Below are 24267 nucleotides of genomic sequence, written 5' to 3'. Positions count from 1 at the left end.
GACATGTTTGAGTAGCCTACTACAGTATGCCCATTGCCAGCCACCCTGAGAAGTCAAAGGTGATTCAAAACGAGTCAGAAAAGTCGAGACCGGACCAATCGTCAAAATTTCGGTGTCCACCATTCTAGTTCATCCAAAACAAACCAGAAAAGGGCCTTAAAGTGCTAAAAACCGGAATTTTCCTTTAAGCCACAAACCAGTTGAGACAATTAGCGATACCCAGAAATTCGTCCAGGCTATATATTTTTTCCAACATAGATATTTAACACAAATAATGACTCATATTGTTTGGCTTAAGTTAACTGTTTTATATGCTTGCAATAGGTTTAGGTTTTTGCTGATGGCAATGGCAATGCCAGTCGGTTTAAATTAGAAAAATGTCGACATAGGCCGTGACAGAAAATTCACATCACATCATACCATACCATCACATTTTATTGGTGTTATGGATGTTACAAAAATGTAATTTTCCATGGAATTGCCCTATATTGGATTAAACGTAAGGACGGTATCGTTAATGCCTGTTGAAAAATGCTGTATGTACATACCTTGGTTAAGGACCCCATTTTCAGATATCAGCTGATTCCGGGCCAGGATGTTGATGTGAAGCGTGTACCGGATATGCGGAAAGATGAGCTGCAAAGGGGGGGGGGAATCCATAAATGCACATATGAATATGTTCTACAATTACCGATAGTCTTTCAATGATTAGATTGTTTCCCATGATTCCCCACCCGTTTTCCAGGTGTTATACCTTATAGAGCGGGTGTATGGAGGGTATGTTCCGTAATGTTGCCATGGTGAACACCTCACATAGCAGGTGAGTTCTCAGCAGGTGGAAGTCGGACTCGTGCATGCTGAACTCTGCGGCCCGCACAAAGATTTTAGCCAGCAGCCAGTCATGATTGGGATCGGTGGGCAGGAAGATGGGGTTCTCAGGTCCAGGGGTTTGCCCTAACTGTGTAGGGGAGACATACATGTTAGTGGTGAAAGTATGAAGTTGGAACCAACATTCTGATGAATGAATGCGACCCTAAAAAGATCTTAATCGCATAGAAGAATAGTTGTGTGCAAATCCCGCCTGTTGTTAGACCAGTTGCAGGACAAAGGTACAGCTAGGATGAAAAGAAGATAAATGTCCACGCACACTGGAGCTCTCAATATTTAATTGGACTAAAAAACTACAACATTTTGTCCCAACAGGGTCTTCTCGATCTTGAAGACACTGTTGGGTCGAATTGTTGCCATTTTTAGTCCAATTAAATATTGGCAGCTACTCCAGTTTTAGCCTACATACAGTATACCTATCATACCAAAGTCCTTTTAGGCAATTCGCTCCACTCGGCGGCCATATTGCAACGCTTTTTGGGCACTCATCAGGCATCCATTTCAGTAGAAATGTGCGTGCGCAAGGCTTCCCGACACCAATCTTCCTCCAGCGGCAAGATCACAACACATGATTGGCACGATGTCTTCACAACACACCATATGATTGGCTCAATGTATTCACATGTCAACGTTTTGCCAAGGAAGGGGTGTGATATGTGTAGACAATTGCCATATTGGCGTTACAAACTAACCCCATGCATTTCTATGGAGGATTTATTGAGTGCTGTGTCTCCTCATTAGAAAGTCTCTGATCATACTTTGAATAACAGCAGAACAGTCAAGTGGACAAAAGGAATGCATGAGAATGAAATCCTGCAAGATTGTCATGATGAATTGCAATTAGAAGTAAAGTACGGTAATTCTCTCTACAAAAATGGTCTGTTATACATGGCACCAAATACTTACCAGTGGGGAGAGAGACAGTAAAGAAAAAAAAGTATAAAAGACAGTCAGATGCTCAATTCTCGTCAGATGCTCAAGCACCATATTCGTAAGTGATCTACAGTATGTGCACCGCCATGACAACCAATATTGTTTTAAACTTTCGGTAACATTAACAGCTGTCGACAGTGACTGCTGTGGAAATGAGTAAAAATTAGTTCAGGTTCAACTTTTTCCATGGCTGGTTGTACAAACAACTCAAATAAGTTAAAGGAATTTTTTTAAGGCAGGAGTGTTTTATACATGGAGTCGGAAGTTGTAAATAGTGAAGAGTATAGAGTAATTTGTACGTTATGAATCATGGGAAATGTGTCGGTTGATGAATATCATGGATAAGGAAGGTAAAATAAATGCAAACTGTTTACCTGTATGGCGATGGGCAGCATCAGACCCTGAGGGTTGCAGTAGAGCAGGACCAAGGGAGCGGTGTGGTACTGCTGCCTGTCATGGACTACATTTCCCACAAGCCCATCCAACATCTTGTAGTCACACAGGAAGATGTTCCCTTTCTATAGGATTGTGAGGCCGATTAAAATGGGAAATATATTAATACATCCACCAATTCTCACTCTATTCTGTTAATCCTAATTCATTCTGAATATGTTGTAAATTGATTCACCAAAACAATCATGGAGTGAACAATATTGTGTGTGATTAATTATATCTGAAATGTAGAATTGAGTGTTTGTGACCAGTGTAATGGTTACAATTGTATGTGTTTGCCTTGGAGAGTCCTATAGGGATGTTTAAACACCCTTAAGATTTTTTTTAGGAACTGTGAATGTATAAACTCTTAGTAACACCTTAAAGGAAAAAGATGCTATGTGCATGATTACATGCACTGCTAAAGCACTGAAACCTTTAGAGGTCATGACTGTAACCTGCTGAGAAACGCATACCATCATCTCCTGCTCCAACCTTCTACATCTCACAGTCTTGCAAATATCTTTAATATTTTGCTTGTTGATACAGTATATAACCTACCTCAATCTCATGCTCCAGGTTGCTCCCATTCAGAGAGTCTTTTACCATCTCCTCTGTGACGAGGAAGTTCTCGGGCAGTTTTGAGCAGCGCTGGATCATCATGGGGTTTAGACCATTCAGGAGCTGGTAGCCAAAGAATTCATCCTTTTTCCAGTGCTTCAGGACGTATTCTGCAAGACATGCTGTGTCAGAAAAAAAACACACTACAGTGCTTTTGATGTGCAAAAAAAGCAACTCAGCTGCCCTTCTTGTTATGGTGAGTACCGTAGGTTTGGCTGGGTGAAAAGGATTCTGACATCATTTTTTCCAGCTTGCTCAAGCTTGTCCACGATTTGGTACAATGAGCATACTCTGAACAATGGCAAAGAAGTATTTAGAATGGCAGGGTAAAATATAAATATTTTGTGACTATAGGGGGACAGTTTGCAAACAGAGTGCATTACCGCCATCTGCTGGACTGAGGTGTAATGGCAAGTGTCCCCTGTAGCCTCGTTCTGGCCGCCGGGTGAACAAGGCAAAGGTTACATGAGTCTTGGTTACACGAGTGAGAAAAAGTATGACTTAGGATGGTTTCTTACTCGAGGGCTGCAGTGGAGAAAAACTCAACAAATTTTGTGAATGACAACTGGACCTCTGCAGGAAGTTGGCAGAATGAATCAGCGTCGACTGTCTGAGGCAAACCTTCAGTGTATACACGCCATCTGTGGACACACAACAGAGACATGTCACAAACCTGTAATTACAATACCCAATATTAGTGCACAAGTGAATGTACATGTGCACTAATATTAGGTATTGTAAGTACAGAAGTATGCGATTTAAGACATATGTCACAGCGACTTAAACCGGACAGAAAGCTATTGTGGATTTTAACATTTCAACACAGAAACATTCATCACACACACACACCTTCATGCACGGACATAGCTATTCATGCACACACACACGCCCCTCCTCCACCCCCATTGTAATCTGTCCCCTGTAGCGTATTGTCTTGTCAAATACTGTCTTTATTTGTTTCATGTTGTTTGTGTTCACATGCTCTATCTATAATTTCAATAATCTCAAATAGTCTTTGTGTACTGTACGATCCATGTCTGTTACACTTTGGTGATGTTAACAAAATGCGGCGTAATATCCACTTGCAGGTTACAATGTTGTAGAAAATATAAAAAGAGTAAATCCACAAAAGAGAGTACAATAAAAATAGTAATCCACAGATGGAGAAGAGAATATAATAGTAAATCCACAAATGGAGAAAAAGGTATATAAGAAAAAAGTAAGTCCTCAAAAAGGGAAAAATCCGCTGATAGTCGTTCTGCAGTCTCTCACTGTCGGAGTAGCAGTGCGATCCCGGCAACAGGTGGTGCGGAGTTACGATCCGCGGCTTCAGCCTGGCACGAAGTTCCAACACTTGGCTTCTCAACGAAGTACGGACAACGAATCCTAACAATCAAGCGTAACAGCAAAAAGCACGTAGCAGTAGAAGAAAAAAGAAGAAGCAGCCCCGATCGTTTAGTTCGGCCCCTATACTAGGTGGACTTGACCTCCCCCACACATTCCTGAGACAATCAATCCTATTTTCCCACGACAGTTTAGAACCTTCTAGAAGTTCCCACGATGGCTGGGAATATTCTCACGTAAGCTGAGAATATTCTCACCGGGTTCTGGGAAAATTCTCACGATAGCTAATACATTCTAGAAGTCACTGATCTTAACCAACAATTTAAGATGACACGCATTAACATACTTCTCCGGGTTACATTTCGGAGATGATACATTACATTCAGGTTTACAGATAGTTTCCAAAGGTTAGCCTACACAAACAGTTTACATTCAATGGCAATTATAACCATGTGACACATTACATTTAGCAACATACACTTTTACAGTCATCAAGAGAGATCGGTTACATTCTTACAGGTTACAAACACTTATGGCATTAACTCTTCACACAATGCAATCTGAATACATTCATTTAAACAGTTTAAGGCACTTTACCCATTTCACAGTTTGAGACATACAATTCTTTACATGCATAATTCCCTAGACTTTACAAGGTCAGGCTACTAAAATACTTGTAATGATACATTTCATTCATCGCACTTTATTATTTATTATGAGGTCATTGTTTGCAGTTATGGTTCATTTTCCATTCTTTTATTCACATTCAATAATCATCAACTATTTCTGAGGTCAGGGTGATCTGGTTTAGTAATCCTGCACATTGTTCAACATCTGCTTCAACACATTCATTCACTTCCACGCTTTCAGGTGAACTTAATTCAAGAGTAGGTTGCAAGGTCATTGGTTTAACATTACGATTCAATTCCTGGTCAGTTTCTATCTAATTTGTCTAATCATATTTTCTAGATCAGAGAGATTACCTTGATAGCTAGCGCTGAATCTAGCCTTTCTGCGTTTTCGCCTTGTAAGACGTATTGATTTTGTGCTACCGCTCTGTGGTCCATACGGTTGGTGTTCAGGCAACACGTCACCCCCTACTTGGAGCACAGGGCGTAGCACAGAAGTAGGCACTGCGTAAGGAACTTCGAAGGATACTGGACCCCACAAGATGCCAATCCGGGCTCCAGTATGATACTGCAAAGAAGCCCAAGGGGCTCGCGTCTGATAATCATAAAAACACATTAATACTACACGGGTCACTGGATAACTGTACAGGATTGGAATTTGTCGATATTCCATGCATGCAAGACAGAAGAACTGATCAAATCAAATATATTGTCAGGATATACTCCAATCATTATCAAGGGTTCTGGGCTGTGTGTTATTGCTACTACCTGTACCCAGCACTCGGGTCTAGCAGAAACGCAGGTTCCGCACAGGAGGTAGGTATTATTCTGTCGTCCGAGGTCACGGTCAGCCTGGAGCAGAAGAAATAATGCTATACCTGCCCGGGAACAACTGACGTTGCTACACACCTGCTCTGAGGCAAGGCTAGTTCCAGCAACACATCGGCCCAATCCGCCCGATATTCCGGGGTCTGTAGTGGGGAAGTCGGAGTCTCGGTCGGGACTATCCGATCGGTCTCCATCACATCCTGGCTACATGAGGGAATAAATAAACATTTATCCAGTGCCCCTTTCTCTGATATATGGATCGCTTTTCCAAATGTTTGTAAAGGTATCGAGTAGGCAAAATAATCACATGACAGTGAACAAGAGACTAAAGGCCTAGGATGTCTTATTGCTGATTCTATGTACACCTCGTCTCGCTTCATAATTTGGATTCCAGGGATATTCCCCAAAATGCCTGCCAATTGTCCTCGTAGGGGTAACATTCCATAAACTAACTGACACAATGGCTTCACTTCCCGCAAATTCAACTCTTGAATAAAGTATTGCACCTGATCCAGTGACATTTCACGCATGCATTCAACACACACTTGCACCATGGTTTCAAAAGCATTGTTCAAATAGTCCATGTCACAAAACGAGCATGCAGACTCTTTGATCATTAGAATTTGTCCCCTATAAAGTCGTTGAGTGGGTCGGAGTCTCCCGATCCCCTGCTTCCAGATGTGGAAGTCCTAGGGTAACATTTACAGAACTCAGTTAGGTACAAACTCGTGAGGAAAGCAGCAGCGTAGCCTGGTATAAACCAGACGGCGTGACATACTTACAAAATTAAGATTATTACTCCATATATCACAGACTTCAGGACATTCAATCTATATATCCTACTTATCTCAGGATCAGTAAGTCTGTCCCATATGGCCTGTAGAGGCGTCATACAAGCTAAATAGGTTAAGAGGACAACTGTAATTTGAATGCCATGACTGTAATTGGCCGCCAGGTGATATCTCTCCATTAACAACACTTGTCTTACTATTCCCATGCAGGTGACAACCCATCCTGTGATGGCCAGTATCAATTGAATTTGTTTAAGTTCATTATAGGTTCCTAATGGTGCATAAGGTTTAAACAATCCAACTCTATTCGGTAGTATAGCAAATATAATTGTCACCACTATGTCCTGTGACTGCTGTACTAAAATTATGGTTAAACGCATCATATTAATGATGATTATCAGAATGCCATATGGTGTCAAATCCATACTTTGCACAAGCATGTATCTGACCAAGATGATTGTAAATATCATGTAACTTACGTGAGTAGTGGTAGAATCCACCCCAGAAAAGGAAGCAATAGATGGAGTAGGTGAGGAGTTAGAACTAGCAGACGAGATATCCTGATAGGTCAACATATCTTGAGCCATGATTTCGTGGTTTGGTAGACTAAAAGTCGAAGTGAGTTTGGAAACTTCTTCTAGGCCTTAATGTATCTGTCTAACAGACACCCCACATCCCGCCTTTCTTTAAGCGGGTGGAGTTATCGATGTGCTTGACTACTCGTTATCCAGACTGTATCTGAATTCTGTTTGGCCTGACGAGTTTGTAGCATTTTTAACTTCTGAGACTTATATCTGTGTTGCATATCCAAATAACAACCTCTTAATTTCATTAAAATCCCTAACATGAAAGCTATGCCCAAAACTAATGCTATAATCCACCAGGCTTCTAAGAACCATTTTATCCCTTTCCAGATGCTTGTAATGGCCCCAGTGAAATTGTCATATACGTTCTTCGCTCCTTCCGCTACAGCTTGTACTATAGTTTTAAAATCTTCCCCAACCTCTGTCCAATATTTCTCCCAAGTTAGATCTTTATCAGCTCGTTCACAAGTAATGTTAGAAAATGTTGGACTTTTTAACCATCCATAGTAGCCTAATGTATGGCCTTGCCTTTACACCATACAAACTTCTTCCAATTGAGTATTAAGTTCATTAACTTTGGATGGGGCATAATTGGAGGAAATATATATGACCCATGCAATCGTCTTGTGTTACCATCTAGTGTTCCCACATTATCATATCCTAATCTTTAATACTCGACACCAATCTTTTTGCCCACACCGTCGGTACAGATTATGACACATGCTGGGCAAAGCATTTCGTACTCCAGGACCTCCTGGTGGTGTGTTTAGAATCCACCTGGATTGAACCTTATACCAAATTCTATAAAGATACTCCCAGGTTGGTTTAGCTTGCTGAAATGTATAATTCCCCGCTGCTATAGCCACCCACATTTGCGTATCATTCCGCACTAGAACATACATCGGTTGTATCATAAAATGTTTATAAGTCCAAGACTTAGGATTTTGGCCCCCTCCTACGGAGACATGCAATGAAGTTCGGGTTCCTGCGAAGAAATGAGTTAATCCGTCATACGTAGGATCCTTATTATACAATTCTAAACTTCGCAGACTAGGTTGATAATATGTGGCGACATAGAGATATTTAGCCCAGTATGAATCTTCCTTTTTTAAACAAGGAATAATATAATCATGAGTTTGCTGTTTCGAGAATCCATATATGATATCCCTGTTCCATTTTATTTCACCAATTCTACCATTAACAGGCACATGTTGCGCATACAATTTCGCACTCTTCATGTCCATCAATGGTGTACAGTTATATACTCGAGCGTATTTTGCAGTTATTGTAATTGTGGCTCCCTCCCCGGATTCTTCTGCGCAAAGATCTGTAACCCACTCGCCCATTCCTCGATCGGTTTGAGTGAGCACAGTTTGTCCATGCAATTTGTCATATATCAGTTTTATCACACAACTTTCTATTTTACGAAAATCTTGAGCTATACGTTGGTTCTGTTCAAATTGTTGAGGGGAAGGTAAAGGACTCGACCATACGCAAACATCTATTAATTCACTAGCCTGCTTCTCATCAGACCAGTACATAATTTGTACTATCTCGACAGATAACCAATTCAATGTTTTATTTAATTCTTGGTCAAACTCCACGTTCTTTGTTTTACAGTCACCTTTACTAGGAAATGAATAATGCAAGGGATATCTAGCGTTGCTTACTTGAAATCCCCATCCAAAAAATCACTTAGTGTTTAGTCGCACCTTCTCCTCGATACGCTGCACACACTTATCCACATTCCTACACCTGTCGCTTCACCTCTAAGTTCTTCCCCGGAGTTGTATTTCTCAAAATTTCCCGTTGATTTATAAGAATTCCTACTTTACTCAAATCCCAACGTTCAATATACAAATTTTCCACCAGCATAGGAATACCCTCTTCTCTCATATTAGCTTTTGCCATCCAAGTAACCTTTCCGCCAGGATAAACGTATGTGTTATTATTTCGCCCTAGTTCAAAGCTACAGTTCCATTGTTTAATCAGTCGGGTCTCTAAGACATAGAGTACAAGTAAGCATGTGACATTCTCTTTTTTATGCCATACGCGGCCTTCTAACCATATTTGTTTCGTGTCCCTATCATAATGCAATTATGTCCGGTTCCGCCCCGTGCATAGCCTAGAAATCTAGACGCACCCTAGCGGCGGCAAATTAATTTGCTCAGCCTGTACGTCTAGTAGCAAACCATAGGGATTTCTATTGGCTTAACACCGTGGATGTTCTCCAATCACAGCGCTCTATTTCGTTAGAGAGTCTTAAGGCGGGCTTAACAGGATAACGACAGTCCTGTGATGGTGAACAACAAGGAAGGTGGCTATGGCGAACGAAGAGCGGTTGTTTGAATCGGCGTTGGCGTCAACTTTGGAGGAGTTGGACTTGTGCTTTTCTTTGAAAGTTGAGCAACACAATGCACTTAAGTCATTCCTTTCGAAGAAGGATGTATTTGCCGTTTTGCCTACCGGATACGGATATGGTCGTAGCGCTGGCCTATTGCATGCCTAGACAGTTTGAAAGACAATTCTCTGCCCGCCCCTTGGATTAAGCGAGGTGAATGATTCGATGCCAGACTATACATTTCAATGATATAGGATGGCCCGCCAGGCTACCCCGTGCATCCATATAACTCCATTATCATACGTTCATAAGTCGCACATGGTATCTCATGTAAGTTGGATTCTGATCTATATTGCCATAGAACAGAGGTAAGTTGGGAGGATATATTTTGACCAAATGATTCCCTTTCCAGCTGAGTCTCATTACAATCAGCGAATACACTTTGACTAGCCCAATAAGATGGCAAATGAGCCATTCTGGTGTGTAAATTCACAGCGATGACACTTACAAGGATATACTTTTCTTTCATTAAAGTTATTCCTATAAAGTATAATAATATTAGGATTGATATGAACAAAATTATACTCAAAGTTCCTTCGGCCCCGCGCTTCAATTTCATGATGGATGTTGTTGAAGGATTTATTTCATACGATCAGGATTTCTGTAAGGACCAATAAAAGGATAATGAAGATTTATAATTTTCCAAGATTAGTGTATTACAACTAAGTATCATTGTCTTTATTTCAGTTTGTTACAATATAGTACTAGTTATTGGCATCCTAAGTAACTTCCCCCCTTCTGTTCAACCTCGAATTTAGTTCCCACCTACTACTGCAACTCATCCGTGAGAAAATAACCATTTTTGGCAACCAGGTTTTCTTCAACTCTCGTCTTGACATGTATAATGGCATTCTTTCACACTTTTATTGTCCCTATCAGCATTCAATCAAGATCGGTCAAGCGCGACAACCATATGTCCCAATTCTGCGCTAACAAGCTGTTGGTCTATTTGTTGTTCCCTTCCAGCCTCTGAGTTTTTCCAGAAACAACTGTCACCCTTAATTGCTATTCTTTTGCACATCGTAAAACGTCCCCGGGGGTCATTTAGTGGGTTAGGTTGGTTTAAACGAAGTGTGAACTCGTATGCTATTCCTTTCCCGCTCTATTTTAACAGAGTTGACTTGTTTAATTTAAACTAACGCGTATACATTGTATTTATTCTATTTGTATGGTAATTTGAGATGATTTCCTTTAGTTGTCCTGATATCTTTATTGGGTGGATGTTTTTCTAATGATCTGCCGTAATCTACCCAGCGGGGTCCAACGCTTTCTTCGGACGGCTGCTCGCTCATTACTTTTCACTTCTTGCATCTCTGCTTGTTTAAGACCCTCACTTACAGTAAAGTATACTGATGCTAAGCCCTGATCTTCCATGTATACTGCATGCAATGTACATAATAATGGTTGTCCATTTCCACCAGCCGGACCTTCATGTTTACCGACATTTGGGAGATGGGCTGGCAACAGTCCATCCCAGAGATTCGGGGTCACAACTCTTGTTACACCAGCAACATTTCGTCTTATAGTTTCGGGTGCACAAATTAATATAGCGGTCTTTTGATATTGTCGCAAGCGGTCATCGCCCCACATGGATAATTCTGTTAGGTAATATCTGTGTCGGTTATTGTTATCTCTATCTCCAGCCTCCTTCGGTACATCTCCAATTAAATGCCATGGTATCTGTTTTGCGTTTAACATTCCTACGGCAATTCCCTGCCAATTCGTAGGCAACCAGTCCAGTTCTCTTTCTACAACATCTCTCCCTATTAGATTTCCCTCCATAATCTGTTTTGTCCCGAATATGGCTTGGGCTACAGTTTCATCTTTAACTTTTACTCGCAATAATGCCGGTTGCTGCTGCTCACCAGGCCATGGTAACTGTGCCTTCTGGCTCACACGTATGCCTGGAAAATGCCCCTGAATTTGCTCTATATATTGACTACACATTGATAAATCGGGTCTTAGATCCCCCGTATGCGCTGGATACTGCACAGAAGGTTTAACCCAATACGCCTTTCGTATTAGATATCCATCACAACTTGTTACATTTGTTATAAGCCCCTGGCTATTCTTATCAGCGCAATTAACACACGTATTAAGACTCACACAATCCCATTGACACTCACAGATTAAATCTCCACTCTCGGTTTGCGTACTCTTCTCTATTATTATCAAGGAGATGCCCGTGTTTTCCTACAAAGTTTACAAAATATTGCATCTTAGGCTTGACAAGGCCCTGCTTCACGTATATCCCCAAAATATGTAACATTCCCTGGCACACTCCTCGGTTTATCAGCCCCAATCCCAGACCAGGTTACATTACATACGAAACTATGACAACTTACGCAGTTCCCTGCTTGCCATTTCTGATGCCTAAGGAGACTACCATAAGTTTGCAGGCAATGCATTTTAGCTCGATCCAGGGCTTCATATGAGGTAGACAAGATACAATCTTGTGTCCCTCTATGAATGCGACAATAGCCTTTAATAGCAACAACACTCCACCACTTATCACTCATTTTGCTGGGGTTATTTGAGTTGTGTGTACTACTCCCTTTCGCTGTAGTCTCGCCGTATTATTACCCAAAATCTCGACCACGGTATCCTTCGTCAAGGTCTTAGGGACAACCGGCTTCGCTTTGACGGGTTGGTTTTCACGATTATGGACCCAAACAGTGTCACCAACCTGCAACGAGTTAAGACCGGAATTATCGGGTTGCTCATCCAATAATGAAGTATCTAATGCAGGTCGTAAACTCCTTCCTAACAACTGTTGGGCGTGAGGAATTTTACCTATAGTATCATTCAGGAAAACATGCATATCTATCATGTTCTCATCCCATACACGATTATTTGTATTTGACGCAATGAATCTTTTACATAAACCCACAGCTCTCTCAGCTATTCCATTGGATTGAGGTCTATAAGGGACACTATATATATTCCTTATGCCATGCTGTTGACACACTTCTTCTACTATTTTATTTTTAAAATGTGTAGCATTATCAGACCGTAATACCCGCGGTATTCCTAGTTTTGAGAATGTGTCATCCATGGCTTTACGGATCTGGGTATCTTTCTCTCGTTCAAAAAGAATGTGTGCTGTTGTGGAGTACACGCAGACCAAGCGGAAGAGATGCCGTCTGAGAAGAGCACTGGACATGCAGCTTATCATGGTGTGTTCATTGGGAAATTTGGCTTTGTGTAAACCACATAGGAAGTTGTGCAATAAACTGCCCTCTTGACTTACAGCAGTGAGAGTGTGTGGAGTCTAATAAAGAATGTCCACTCTCAGGTTAGCACACACACACACACCTTTACTTGACCAACTTCAACGGTGTACATTACACACACACCACTTGCATCACTTTACACAATCCTTACGCAGTGACTTGTATCAACACAAGCAGCACAAAGACAAATCATAGTCACTCTAGGACATCTTCCCAAAATTCTTCACAATATTCATGTGTAACCACATTATATGATAAGGCATATTATGCATACAAGCTTTTCATTTTGAAAGGCATTGAACGGCTTTATCCATGACCTCACTTTCAGTTATATTTACTTTGGTCTTCATTTATATGTACTTATGATTTGGTATTCACTTACTATGTATTGATAAGGCTATTACAGTTATAAAAAATACATCTTTTTAAATGGCAACACTATTTTCCACATTTCGGGGGCTCAGATAGGTGTACGGAAACTCCAGCTTCTTGTTCCGCTCCTCAATAAGATCAGAGAGCTCTCTCAGATCCTTCTGAAAATCTGCAATGATCTTGCAAGGGACTTCTTCATCAAACAGATCTTCTGGGAAACTTCCCAATATGTGCTGGAATGTTTAGAGTGTGGTGTAAAACAAAAAAAAAGTTACTAATAAAAAAGTTGATAATGACATGTATGACATAAAAAGCAACAGACATAAAAATGTAGGCAATAGTTAATATTATATCAGTCCCAGCAGCAACACTATATGGCACTAAGGCAACAGTTTGCAAAATGTCTGACATGAATAAAGATTTTCTCGGAACATAATTAACATAGTTTGTTTTTGTTATCATGTAACAATAAGACAATGGAAACCACCGTCAAGCAGTATAATAAAATGGAACACACAAGAAAGATATTCAGAATTTTAAAAAGATGGATTTTTTTCACTTTTGTTAAATTGAATTTGCAGTTTCAGTGAAAACATGCAGTTTGATTATGAACAGAAACTCACCTGATCTGAAAATGTTTTGCTCAGCAGGCTCAGGACAGCCATGGCATTCACTGTCGTACCTATATCAGGTAAAGTCTCCAGAATGGTGTCCATTGTGGTCTGGCCTTTCTCCTTGGGAGGGGGCTTTCTGAGGGCAGTGGGGTAGTTGGGCATCCAGCCGCCAAAGTCAAACTGCATGGGGCAATTGGACACAAGAGTGTTTAGACACGAGTTAAAAAAAGAAAAATGGAATGTGGACGTTGTTAAATTACCTGTCCGCCAAAGTCCAAATGAGGCGTACATGTCACATTTGGGTCAGATATTTAAAACAAGGAAGTCCAGTGCACCACTATCCTAAGTTATAACATGGACAGTGTGTATGGCCTGTGTTTATGGTAGGGAGGTTTTCCTTTGCCCATTGGGGTCTCTGAGCTCATGTGTTATGGACAAAGGTGTTGATCATCTTTGCATAATGTTGATTCATAAAATAACATTGCTTGGTTTGGAGAGTGGTCAGGAAGCATAAAGGGAGGTTTTCCATTTCAGCAGTAAGCCCCTAGAGGCCGTAGGTTACACTGACTTTAGAAAAGGTTACTGTAGTAGCGTTGTTAGTCACGACACGCAAGCAGAGTGCCTAAAACCCCCCTTAGCTGTTCTAATTAATATATTATATTCTAATAAAGCTGTTCTTGAATTTCCCCTTGGGGATCAAAAAAGTATCTATCTATCTATCTAATGAAAATGAAGGCACAGTTTTTATAGCCATACATGCGTGTTCACTTTTGGCTCCTTGGCTATCAATTTGGTAACGATAACGGGCTATTTGACGTCTTTAGAACACTAAATATGTCAAATGTTGAGTTAGTCTACATTATTTGACGTTAATCACTCCTAAAGTTAACTGATGGCTAAATAACCAAAAATTGTTTGCACCTTCAAATGGACGGTGACGTAGGTCTGTGACGCGAGTTTGTGTGAAAGAATAGAACAAAATTCGGTCATGGTGTATGTTGGTGCTGGATTTTACAACGGCATCAAACGCGATTCAGCCAATCATAATCAAGGACCGGAACAATCCGTTTCAGAATTTCCATTGTGACCTCTGAGCTTATGTGTAGAGCATCTTCGCATAATGTTGATTCATAAATGTCACAATCCTGCCCTGGATCTCTAGATCCACGTTCATGTTTCTTGTGTATCATGTGTACTGTATTATGTTCCTGCCCTGTATTGATGTCTTTGGATTTTGTCATGTCTCCTGCTCCTTGTCACTTCCTGTGTCCTGTAGGCTTCTATGAGGTTCTCATCTGTCTTTTTGTCTATCCTCCCTTCCTTCCCTCCTTCTCTAACTCTAACAGGAAATCAAACAGGTGTCTCTGATTGCTGGCAAGTGTTGCCCATAGACAGTAAACGTGTTGCCCCCCGCAATATGGCGGCCGCGTTTACGTATGCCACCTAATAGAACTCGAGCCCAATGCGCTATCTAGCTTTCTAATATCTATGGTTGAGATGTCCTGCTCACTCACGCATCACTTTTAAGAGATATCAATTACTGATGATACGGCGCAGCACCTCTTAGGCTAGCATAAACAGACACGCAAATTGCAGAGAATATGAGCTTATACAAAAGCCTAAAAATGTACATAGACTATTCCTACTTATTGACCCTGATAATGAGATAATGTTTGATAGTTCTGGAGACATGGATGAATAGTTATTATACAATGTGGAGGTATTTAAGGATTAAGTCCCGCCCTCCATACAAATGAATGGCGGAGGCTAGGCTAGTAAATCCAGCCATTACATAGTCAACACCATATTGAACAATGGGGCTAGGATCCAGCGCCAGTCGGCTCTGACGATGCGGCAAGTTCCAAAGCTGGAAATGACGCATGGACCAACGTTGATTTTTATTGGATGTTCTGTGAAAAAAGAATCGTCCTCCAGTTCACAGGGTGGCAATAATGCACATACCTTGCTTGCCACCTAACAAGAAGAAGAAAAAGTTGCTTGGGAATAGGCCTGTCACGATAACAAATTTTACTGGACGATAAATTGTCTCAGAAATTATTGCGATAAGCGATAATATTGTCGTTCTGAGAATTTTCCTCGGGAAGAGGAAGACGGCCCACTTGTTGTGTTTTTTTTTCCCCAACTGGGAAAACTGCAGTGGATGATTGTGTTTTAGATGCATATGCATGTTTGTTGTGTTGCCGCTTTTAATTGCGACTGTTTTCCAACAAATGCGACACACCGACTCGCACACGTTCAGTGGTTCACCACGGGCATTCGGTTTAAATCCGAAATGCTCCCACACTGCAGCTGTCGCGTTAGGCTTAGAAACCAATTCCATCTTTTTTGTCTCGAACTCGCAACTAGCTTTCTCTCTGCCTAGTGCCTACCGGATACTTCTCATGCGGCTCTTTAGCTGCACTCTGTGGTAGGCTACGCCAGTAGTCCCGCCTCCCCACACACCATGCGACTGATAAGTGACTGACATGAGGGTTCACTCATCGTTACTCTAAGGACCCGAGAGAGAGAGGGAGAGAGAGAGACGAGGAACACAAACAAGCATGCAAATGGCATTTATCGCGGCCAGAAAAATTATCGAGCTAATTTTAATTATCATGCGATTAATTGATTTATTGAATATCGCGACAGGCCTACTTGGGAACGCTTGGAGTCCGAGTGGAGTCGCCCGTTTGGCTGTAGCCAAAGTACTTTTAGGCAAGTCCCTCCTCTCGGCGGCCATATTGCAACACTTTTTGGGCACTTATTGGGCATCTATTTCGGCAGAAATGCACTTGCGCAAGGCTTCACGACACTAATCTCGCTCAGCGGCATGATCACAACATATGATTGGCACGATGTCTTCACAACACACCACATTATTGGCTCAATGTATTCATAACACAGCACGTGAGTGGCTCAATGTATTCACATGACGACGTTTTGCCGCAGAAAGGGTGTGATATGTGTAGACAACTGCGTTACAAACTAACCCCATGCATTTCTATGGAGGATTTTTTGAGTGCTGTGTCTCCTCATTAGAAAGTCTCTGCTGTAGCCGCCGGATAGGTACCCACCCACCAACATGTACGGGCATGAGAGCAAGTGCTCAACACAGACTTTTGTGCACGGAGCTGGTTCCAAATGTTCCATGCGGCGCCATACTTGAAAATGGCGTATGCTAACATGCCAAAGCTAATCTGCACACTCTTGAAAATGCCTGCATGCATCCCTAATTATTGCCTTCATTGCTTTCCACCTGTGCCTTGTTAGTCTTGTTAAGTCTTGTGTGCTTTGCTGGATTATTTCGTCTCTTGTCAGGTTCGTGCCATGTTCTTGTCTATTGTCAGTCTAAGAGTTTGTATTCTCGTTAAGTTTTCTGTAAAGTTTATGTGTGAAAAAAGACACGTTAAAATCTAGTTTAATACCACTTTGGTTCCACTGAATCTGCGTTTGGGTCCAATCTGCTATCCTGGCCTACTGGCCCTGACAATAAAAGACAACAAGGCAATGGTCTGCTCTATTTCAAGTCAATGGGGGCTTTCTGAATGCAATAGATTAACTAGGCATCCAACTGCTAGTGTTTAACTGAAAAGGGTCGGCCTGGGTTTGATTCTGGGCATCCAACTGCTAGTGTTAAACTGAAAAGGGTCGGCCTGGGTTTGATTCTGAACACACTGATGAGAGCCCATGGCGCTTTTGGATAAAAGTGTCTACTAAATCTCAGTTCACTTTAAAAGGGGCGATCATTTTAGAATCTGAACCAAATAGATACACAGACCCTTTTTTAAAAGTTTACCTGTCCATTGTTGACAGCAGCATGTTGAGCGGATGCAGTGAAAATCACCATGGTAACAAACTTGATGAGATCGCTCACTGTCTGAAAAGACTCAGGTACGCCTGTGGAGGAATAAGACATCGACATGTAAATAAAAAATCTGCACAAAACACAAAACAACTCCATCAGCATAAAAGTGCATTCACATCTGTGAAACATCAGATGACGACAAAATGAACTGAACACCATGCAGTCATGACAGCACAAGGAATTTTAGCGACCATTGATCCGTGTGTGTTCTGACATTCTAAATTCCTCATGAAATACCATGAAATTCCCCAGATTTTCCCATGAAAGTGTTGGGTGACATTTACTAAAATATATTTGAAAATATATTTTAGAGTTTGGTCTTTTTTATTGGTAATTTTTTTTTATTCCTAAAAGACAGTATTACTGCACACACCTGTGCTGCTCCTTTCCAGGAATCCATTGGTGAAGATCTCTCTGATCCAGCTCTGCAGTTCTGTGTCCTTCTGCACATGCTCATCAGATGTGTAGTAATGTTGCAAGACTCCTGTTACATACCTGCAAATGACCACATGATTCAGTGTCTTATATAGTTGTCTGTATACATGAAGTCATTGTGAAAGTGAACAGTGAAATCATATTTAAATAGTTTGACTCTTTTTTAAACACGCGCGCACACACACACACACAAATAAAGGGGGGGGGGGGGGGTACAATTGGCAACCCTACTCTGACTCAAACGGTAAGCATACTTGTTGATGATGTTCCACAGTTGTGTGCCATCATCTCTGTAGTAGTAGTTGGGGACGTCCTCCAGGCCTCTCTCAGAGATGTTCTCAGGCAGACAGAGGGAGCTGTAGGTCAGGGAGGAGGTTCCACGCTTCAGCAACTCAGGCAATGACTTTCCGCCAATGCCGGCATTCTAGGATTATACATAATGAATTCATAAGGATAAAGTAAAAAATACTGCAGTTTACCTAACATCATGATCAAATATTAGATGAAACTAAAATGATCCTTGTATACAAATATACTTGTATAGTTTATCTCTATTGCTGCTGTCCTTGTGTTTTTTGTTTTGTTTTTTCGATGCATTGTTGAAATATTTTTTAAAGTTTTTTTTCTGAAAATGAATGAATTTGGACATACAAGGTTTCCACCCGACAGCAGGGATCATATCAACATCTGTTTTTTACGGTTTCATTATGTAAAGCTGTATGAGTACCAAGGTAATGGCGCCATCGTCGGAAATCAAGCGACTTCTTGCCAGGATGTTGATGTGGAGTGTGTAGCGGGTGTGGGGAATGAGGAGCTACAAGGAAAACAGTAAAAACAGTAAAGAGAAAGTTCAGCATGTGGTATACAGACAGTTCCTAAAGGCAAATTAAAATAATAATATACTTGGAACTAATTAGATAGATAGATTCAGAGAGTACTAACAGCATTTCCAAATTCAAATGATCAGCCCATGTGATGCTCTATTTTTCTAATCATTCTTGGATATTTTTTGTTCTTCTTTTGGTAATAGGCCTCACACCAGCTAATGCATGTGAGATTACACCTGCAGATTCAATACCTTGAAAAGAGGGTGCGGGGATGGGAGGTTCCGCAATGTTGCCATGGCAAACACCTCAGACAGAAAGTGAGTTCTCAGCAGGTGAGAGTCAAGCTCTTGCATGCTGAACTCTGCTGCCCGCACAAAGATCTTAGCCAGCAGCCAGTCATGCTTGGGGTCAGTGGGCAGGAAGATGGGGGTTTGATGGGGTCCAGCCATTTGCCCTAACTGTGGAGAAATGACAAATCCATGAAACTAGAACAGTGTGACGTTTATACTAGAGCTGTCAAAATAACTGATTAATTTTGATTAATTAATTTGAGAAAAAATAACTGATTAAAAAAAATAGCGCAGATTAATCGATTCCGTATGACCTTTGACCCCAAGCCATTCTAGTCAGTAACCATTACCCTGTAAAATGAAGGAGAGAGAAGAAAATGTGCTGCCTAGATCATAGATTGGAACATTTGCTTTTAAAAAACGGTCTGATGGTGTTGATAAAAATAAAGTGTTGATTAAAAAAAAGTCCTCTGCAATGTCTGCAGCAAGGAATTTGCATATCACCAGAGTTTGTTAACTCTAAAGTCGCACATCAATGCAAAGAAATAGTGTTGACATTGAGGGGAGTGTTAATTTATTTTCATTGTGTCCTCAGGTGTGGCCTGAAATGCCTTGTATGTGAAAAAAAACGTCTTCTATGATATTAGGTCATATCATAGATTATTATGAACATTATTTGAACAGTGAAAATAATAATAAAAGAGTTTTTGAACTTTAATGTCACTAATGCTGATTATTCAATGATTCATTTGAATTTAAATATTTAAAATACTTTCACAGCAAAAATGATATATGTGATTAATTTAGATTAATTAATCACAGAGTATGTAATTAATTTGATTACAATTTTTAATCGATTGACAGCCCTAGTTCATACACAGTGCAAACAAACTGTTTTAAACTCTAAAAGATTAGATGTTTTTTTGGTCTTGACTATTTCTCCTAAACATACTTGAGGTCAATTTCTCCTAAACAATTGAGCTCAGCTAGGCTTTGACTGTAACATGAATTAAAATGAATAACAATTTAATTCAGTGTCCACCTACATTTTCTTTTTATTTTGCTACATTTCAAAAGTGTAATGTGTTTACCTGTATGGCGAGGGGCAGCATCAGACCCTGAGGGTTGCAGTAGAGCAGGACCAGGGGAGCGGTGTGATACTGCTGCCTGCCAGCAACTACATTTCCCACAAGCCCATCCAACATCTTGTAGTCACACAGGAAGATGTTCCCTTTCTGAGTGGTTTAGTGTAGTGGAGGGCAAACAATACATAGTCAGTAAATATAGAAAAAGAGTTTAGCATCAGACATAACATGAACTAGCTTCACACAGATGAAAAAACAACATATTTATGTTGGTCTCTTTTTTCTACAAACATTCATGATTGAAGCTACACTTCAATCAGTCCAGTCAAAGGGGCCTTTGTTGGCCATGCTACCTTTCCAGCAACTTGGATTAATCATTGGATTATTGGATTCATGCTTTTTATGCTTATGCTTTTATGCTTAAAAAAAGAGAAATATGTCTTATCAAAAAGCCTTTTAGCAAATTAAATGTAATTAGATATTTTCAGTTTATTTGCATAATGCTATATACTGTGCTCAAATCTACTGATTTTTTCCCCAAGCTAGACTGTTGACCAATGCGTTGCCTACCGCTATCTCTGCCTTCAAGGTGGTTTCTCCTAGAAGGCCTTTGACCATCTCCTCTGTGACGAGGAAGTTCTCGGGCACCTTTGAGCAGCGCTGGATCAGCATGGGGTTTAGGCCATTCAGGAACTGGTAGCCAAAGAACTCGTCCTTGTCCCAGTGGTCCTCAACGTATTCTGCAAAGCATTCCATGTAAGAACATTTGCAACAGATACAGCCAGTGCTATGTTCTCATTATGCAATTATGCACATCCAAGTACGATGATTACCAATGGTTTTGTTTGTGATGTCACTATGGATCATGTGCAGCTGGTCGATGCTTTCCCAGGATTCTCTGTTGTCAGCTAATCCATTGAGCTTCAGATAAATTAACCTACACACACACACACACACACACACACACACACACACACAATAATGATCTATAATTATAATTGTGAGCGTCTTTGAGGTAATATAAAATATATATTATTACTAATGTAGAAGGAGGCAGCACACCCATCCACAATCAGAATGTAAGAAAAAGATGGGTTAACAAAACACAACACTTAGACACTTACTGTGTTCTTGCCGTGTAGGAGAACTCTGTCTCCTTCGAGAAAGAGAATTGGAGTTCCTCTGGCAGAAGCATGGCAGATTCGTAATTGATAATCCGGGGCAGGTTCTCAGCATACACACTCCACCTGTAAAAGGAATATACAGGAGAAATGCAAAGGGTGCTTTAAAGGAACCTGTAAGATTGTGGCCAAAACTGGTACTGCAATCACTTTCAAATTACTCTAGAACGGTGTATCCCCTCCCCACCCCCCCTGACTCGAGGTTGCTAACCCGGATGCCGAAACACTATTGACTTAGTGTGATTAGTAGATAGGTGGAGGGTGGCGCATCAGGCCAAAACACAACATCAGTTGAGGGCTGCAACTTTTTAAATGACAATATCCTGGCCGGACTACTGTTGTCAGTGATATAAGTATTTGAAATGAACATGATTTCTTAATGTCTAATGTCATATCAGGGCCATTTTATGATTAATTGAAATACATTTCTTACATACGGTTCCTTTAACTTAACACCACACAGACACTTAACACCACACAGACACTTAATGTCACACACAGTTAGTTTTGGTGTGTTGCCCACATACCTAATTAACTTCTGTCGTCCTTCTAGCTGACTCGTCCTTGTCTTTTGGGCAACTGGGTTGGTGTCCTGGAACACAAGCGAAGCTGAAATAGAAATGTAATCTCAGTATACATGTCAATATTAACTGACGGACTGCTTTGTCCAAATTTTGAATGAATGAAGGTGTTACATGTGTGTGAATGACATAGACTAGAGCCAGAAAGAGTAAGGACTCACTATTGTGCTTTTCCCCCCTTCTTTTTGTTTTTATACAGAAGTCTGTTTTCTTCCAAACAATACACCAACGTGTGTAACACACAAAATGTGTGTCTGTGTGTGTGTGTGTGTGTGTGTGTGTACCCCTGAATCTGTAAACTCATGATAGATAGATAGAACTGCTTTAATCTACTGGATTATTCAGAAGATTTGATTCCTAATGTAACTTGACTAGTAAAGTGGAATCAAATAAAGTATATAAAATGTGTTTACACAGAACATTTCCAAGATTTCACCACTGAACTTTCAGGTGCACCAGTAATATGTGAATTGAGGCCATGCCCTGAAACAGGAGTGCCTACCTTTGGCAGGTCTTAACACAACAGTCTCACCGCTGCCAAGCCAGCGGTAACAAGGAAACAAAATGGCATCCCCCTCAGGCGTCTTCACAGTGATCTTATCACAAAACCATTGGTTGTCAAGGCCCAAAAATGCCTGGGTGCGGAGCTTTAAATAGATGAGTTCGCCTAGGGACGCTTCACACTCCAACGTAAATGTCCGCTCCTGTATAAACATATGGAGATGGAGTTTTGAAGTAAATATATTAAGTTTGATTTATGAGTTTGCTTGCAAAAACACATACACAGATACAGATAAACAATAAACCATGGATTTTTTGATTAGGCAGAATTAATCTAATCAAAACTAGATGTACCGCAGAGCGGTACAAAATATGACCGCCGCCCAGTCCAGCACATTTTTTCCACAAAAATAAATCACGCTGAAAGGCCTATATGGTTCTAACTGTCTCACTAAATTGCATTATCCACACTCAATTCTCAATGATATCTGCTAGACCAGTGTTTCTCAAAGTGTGGTCCGGGGACCACTGGTGGTCCGCAAGCTATCCCAAGTGGTCCGCGAGCAGACGTGGTAAAAAACAATATAGATGAGTTGTTTGCAATATTGAACCAACTTCCAAACAGTTCTGCAACACTGCCTATGTAAGCTATGCCAATTTAAATCATATGAATCCTCTAAAACAATAAGCAAGGTGCAAAGACAATTAGCAAGGTGGTTCAGTGAGTAGGCCTATTGTGTCTATCAGCTAGGTGGTCCATGAGTTTTTTTTTACTGGTTAAGTGGTCCTTGGTCTGAAAAAGTTTGAGAAACACTGTGCTAGACAACAAGTACCAAAACATGATTGATCAAAGATCAAAGATCTTATAGATCAAAGATCATAGATCAAAACGAAAAACGATGGTTCCATGCTATCCATGTGGGGTTACATGCCCACCAAGTTTCGTGTACGACGGTCTTTCAGTGTCCCGGGAATCATTGACGGAAATTTGGGCATGCGAAAAAGAAAAAAAAGAAAAAAAAAAAAAATTCTAACTAAACCTATATGACCTCCGCTTCGCTGCGCGGCGGTCATAATAACTTCACATTGGTTGATATTGCTTGAAATTCACAATTTAAAAAAATTAATTTCAGAAAATTAAATTATTTCATTCTCTCAAAATGAACAAACACAATCTGTGCTACCCAGTTAGTTGTTGCGGCTAACAGCTAGCATCCAGATAGCTACAGTGTGACACTATGGGGACATCTTTAAAATCATCCCTCTGGATTTTCTGTTTTTCTGTTGCTTTAAATGCACTTACCGATCCATTGCAAAAGTCATGAGAGAAAAAGCGCTTGTGTAGATTCTCCTCCTGGCTCTCAGCATCAGCACCACGCAGCTGGATGTAAACGTAGCTTGTGGTGCCAGACAAGAGGCGGGTTCCTGTGTGTGTCGTCACTGTGTAGCTCGCCATGGCTATTCTGCAAAGGAGTGGACACAGATTAGCCTACTTAGAGAAAATACAGATGTGATGGAAACACCAAACAGAACCCCACATTAAAGTCCAAAGAGAATTAGAGAGAGAGAGAGAGAGAGAGAGAGAGTCAGTATTTGTGTTTGTGTGTGTGTTGGTGTGAGAGTCTCTATTCTTTCACAATGTTGCTGTTGTAAAATGCATGATGATCTTTGTTGCTAAATTGAGCAGTAAAGAAAGAGTAATCTGTGGTTGCCAAAACAAATATTTTCTCACATTCACAAAATACATTTGCAATGGGATGGGAGGATTTCCCACCATGGATATCCTGACGGTATTGTGCTGTGTGTGCACAATGGGAGGAATTCTCCCATGT

At 40.7% G+C, this 24267-nt stretch overlaps 2 protein-coding genes across 2 annotated transcripts; both read right to left on the bottom strand.

The window, feature by feature from the left end:
* Window positions 1–406: 406 nt before the first annotated feature.
* On the bottom strand, window positions 407–7053 carry LOC143118773 (polyunsaturated fatty acid lipoxygenase ALOX15B-like). Its single transcript, XM_076279873.1, has 8 exons — window positions 6946–7053; window positions 5726–5879; window positions 5320–5442; window positions 3393–3515; window positions 2811–2996; window positions 2196–2335; window positions 755–958; window positions 407–636 (listed from the first exon to the last, which is right to left on the bottom strand). Exons 1-8 carry the CDS (start codon window positions 7051–7053, stop codon window positions 484–486), a joined length of 1191 nt encoding a protein of 396 aa, XP_076135988.1. The 3' UTR covers window positions 407–483.
* A 5687-nt stretch (window positions 7054–12740) lies between these two features.
* LOC143118764 (polyunsaturated fatty acid lipoxygenase ALOX15B-like) lies at window positions 12741–23891 on the bottom strand. Its single transcript, XM_076279861.1, has 14 exons — window positions 23739–23891; window positions 22437–22638; window positions 21881–21962; window positions 21297–21419; window positions 21006–21109; window positions 20743–20912; window positions 20179–20322; window positions 19049–19255; window positions 18698–18784; window positions 18225–18394; window positions 17909–18030; window positions 17467–17567; window positions 13680–13850; window positions 12741–13289 (listed from the first exon to the last, which is right to left on the bottom strand). The coding sequence occupies exons 1-14, from the start codon at window positions 23889–23891 to the stop codon at window positions 13110–13112; spliced, it is 2016 nt and encodes a 671-aa protein (XP_076135976.1). The 3' UTR covers window positions 12741–13109.
* Between the last annotated feature and the right edge of the window lie 376 nt (window positions 23892–24267).

This window comes from Alosa pseudoharengus, unplaced genomic scaffold (assembly GCF_046254945.1).
Source record: "Alosa pseudoharengus isolate Yale_2024_CS ecotype anadromous, Long Island Sound unplaced genomic scaffold, YU_APseudo_1.1 YU_APseudo_1.1_scf_1, whole genome shotgun sequence".
In the NCBI taxonomy this organism is placed as follows: domain Eukaryota; kingdom Metazoa; phylum Chordata; class Actinopteri; order Clupeiformes; family Clupeidae; genus Alosa; species Alosa pseudoharengus.
This window is presented reverse-complemented; position numbering and strand designations above follow the sequence as displayed.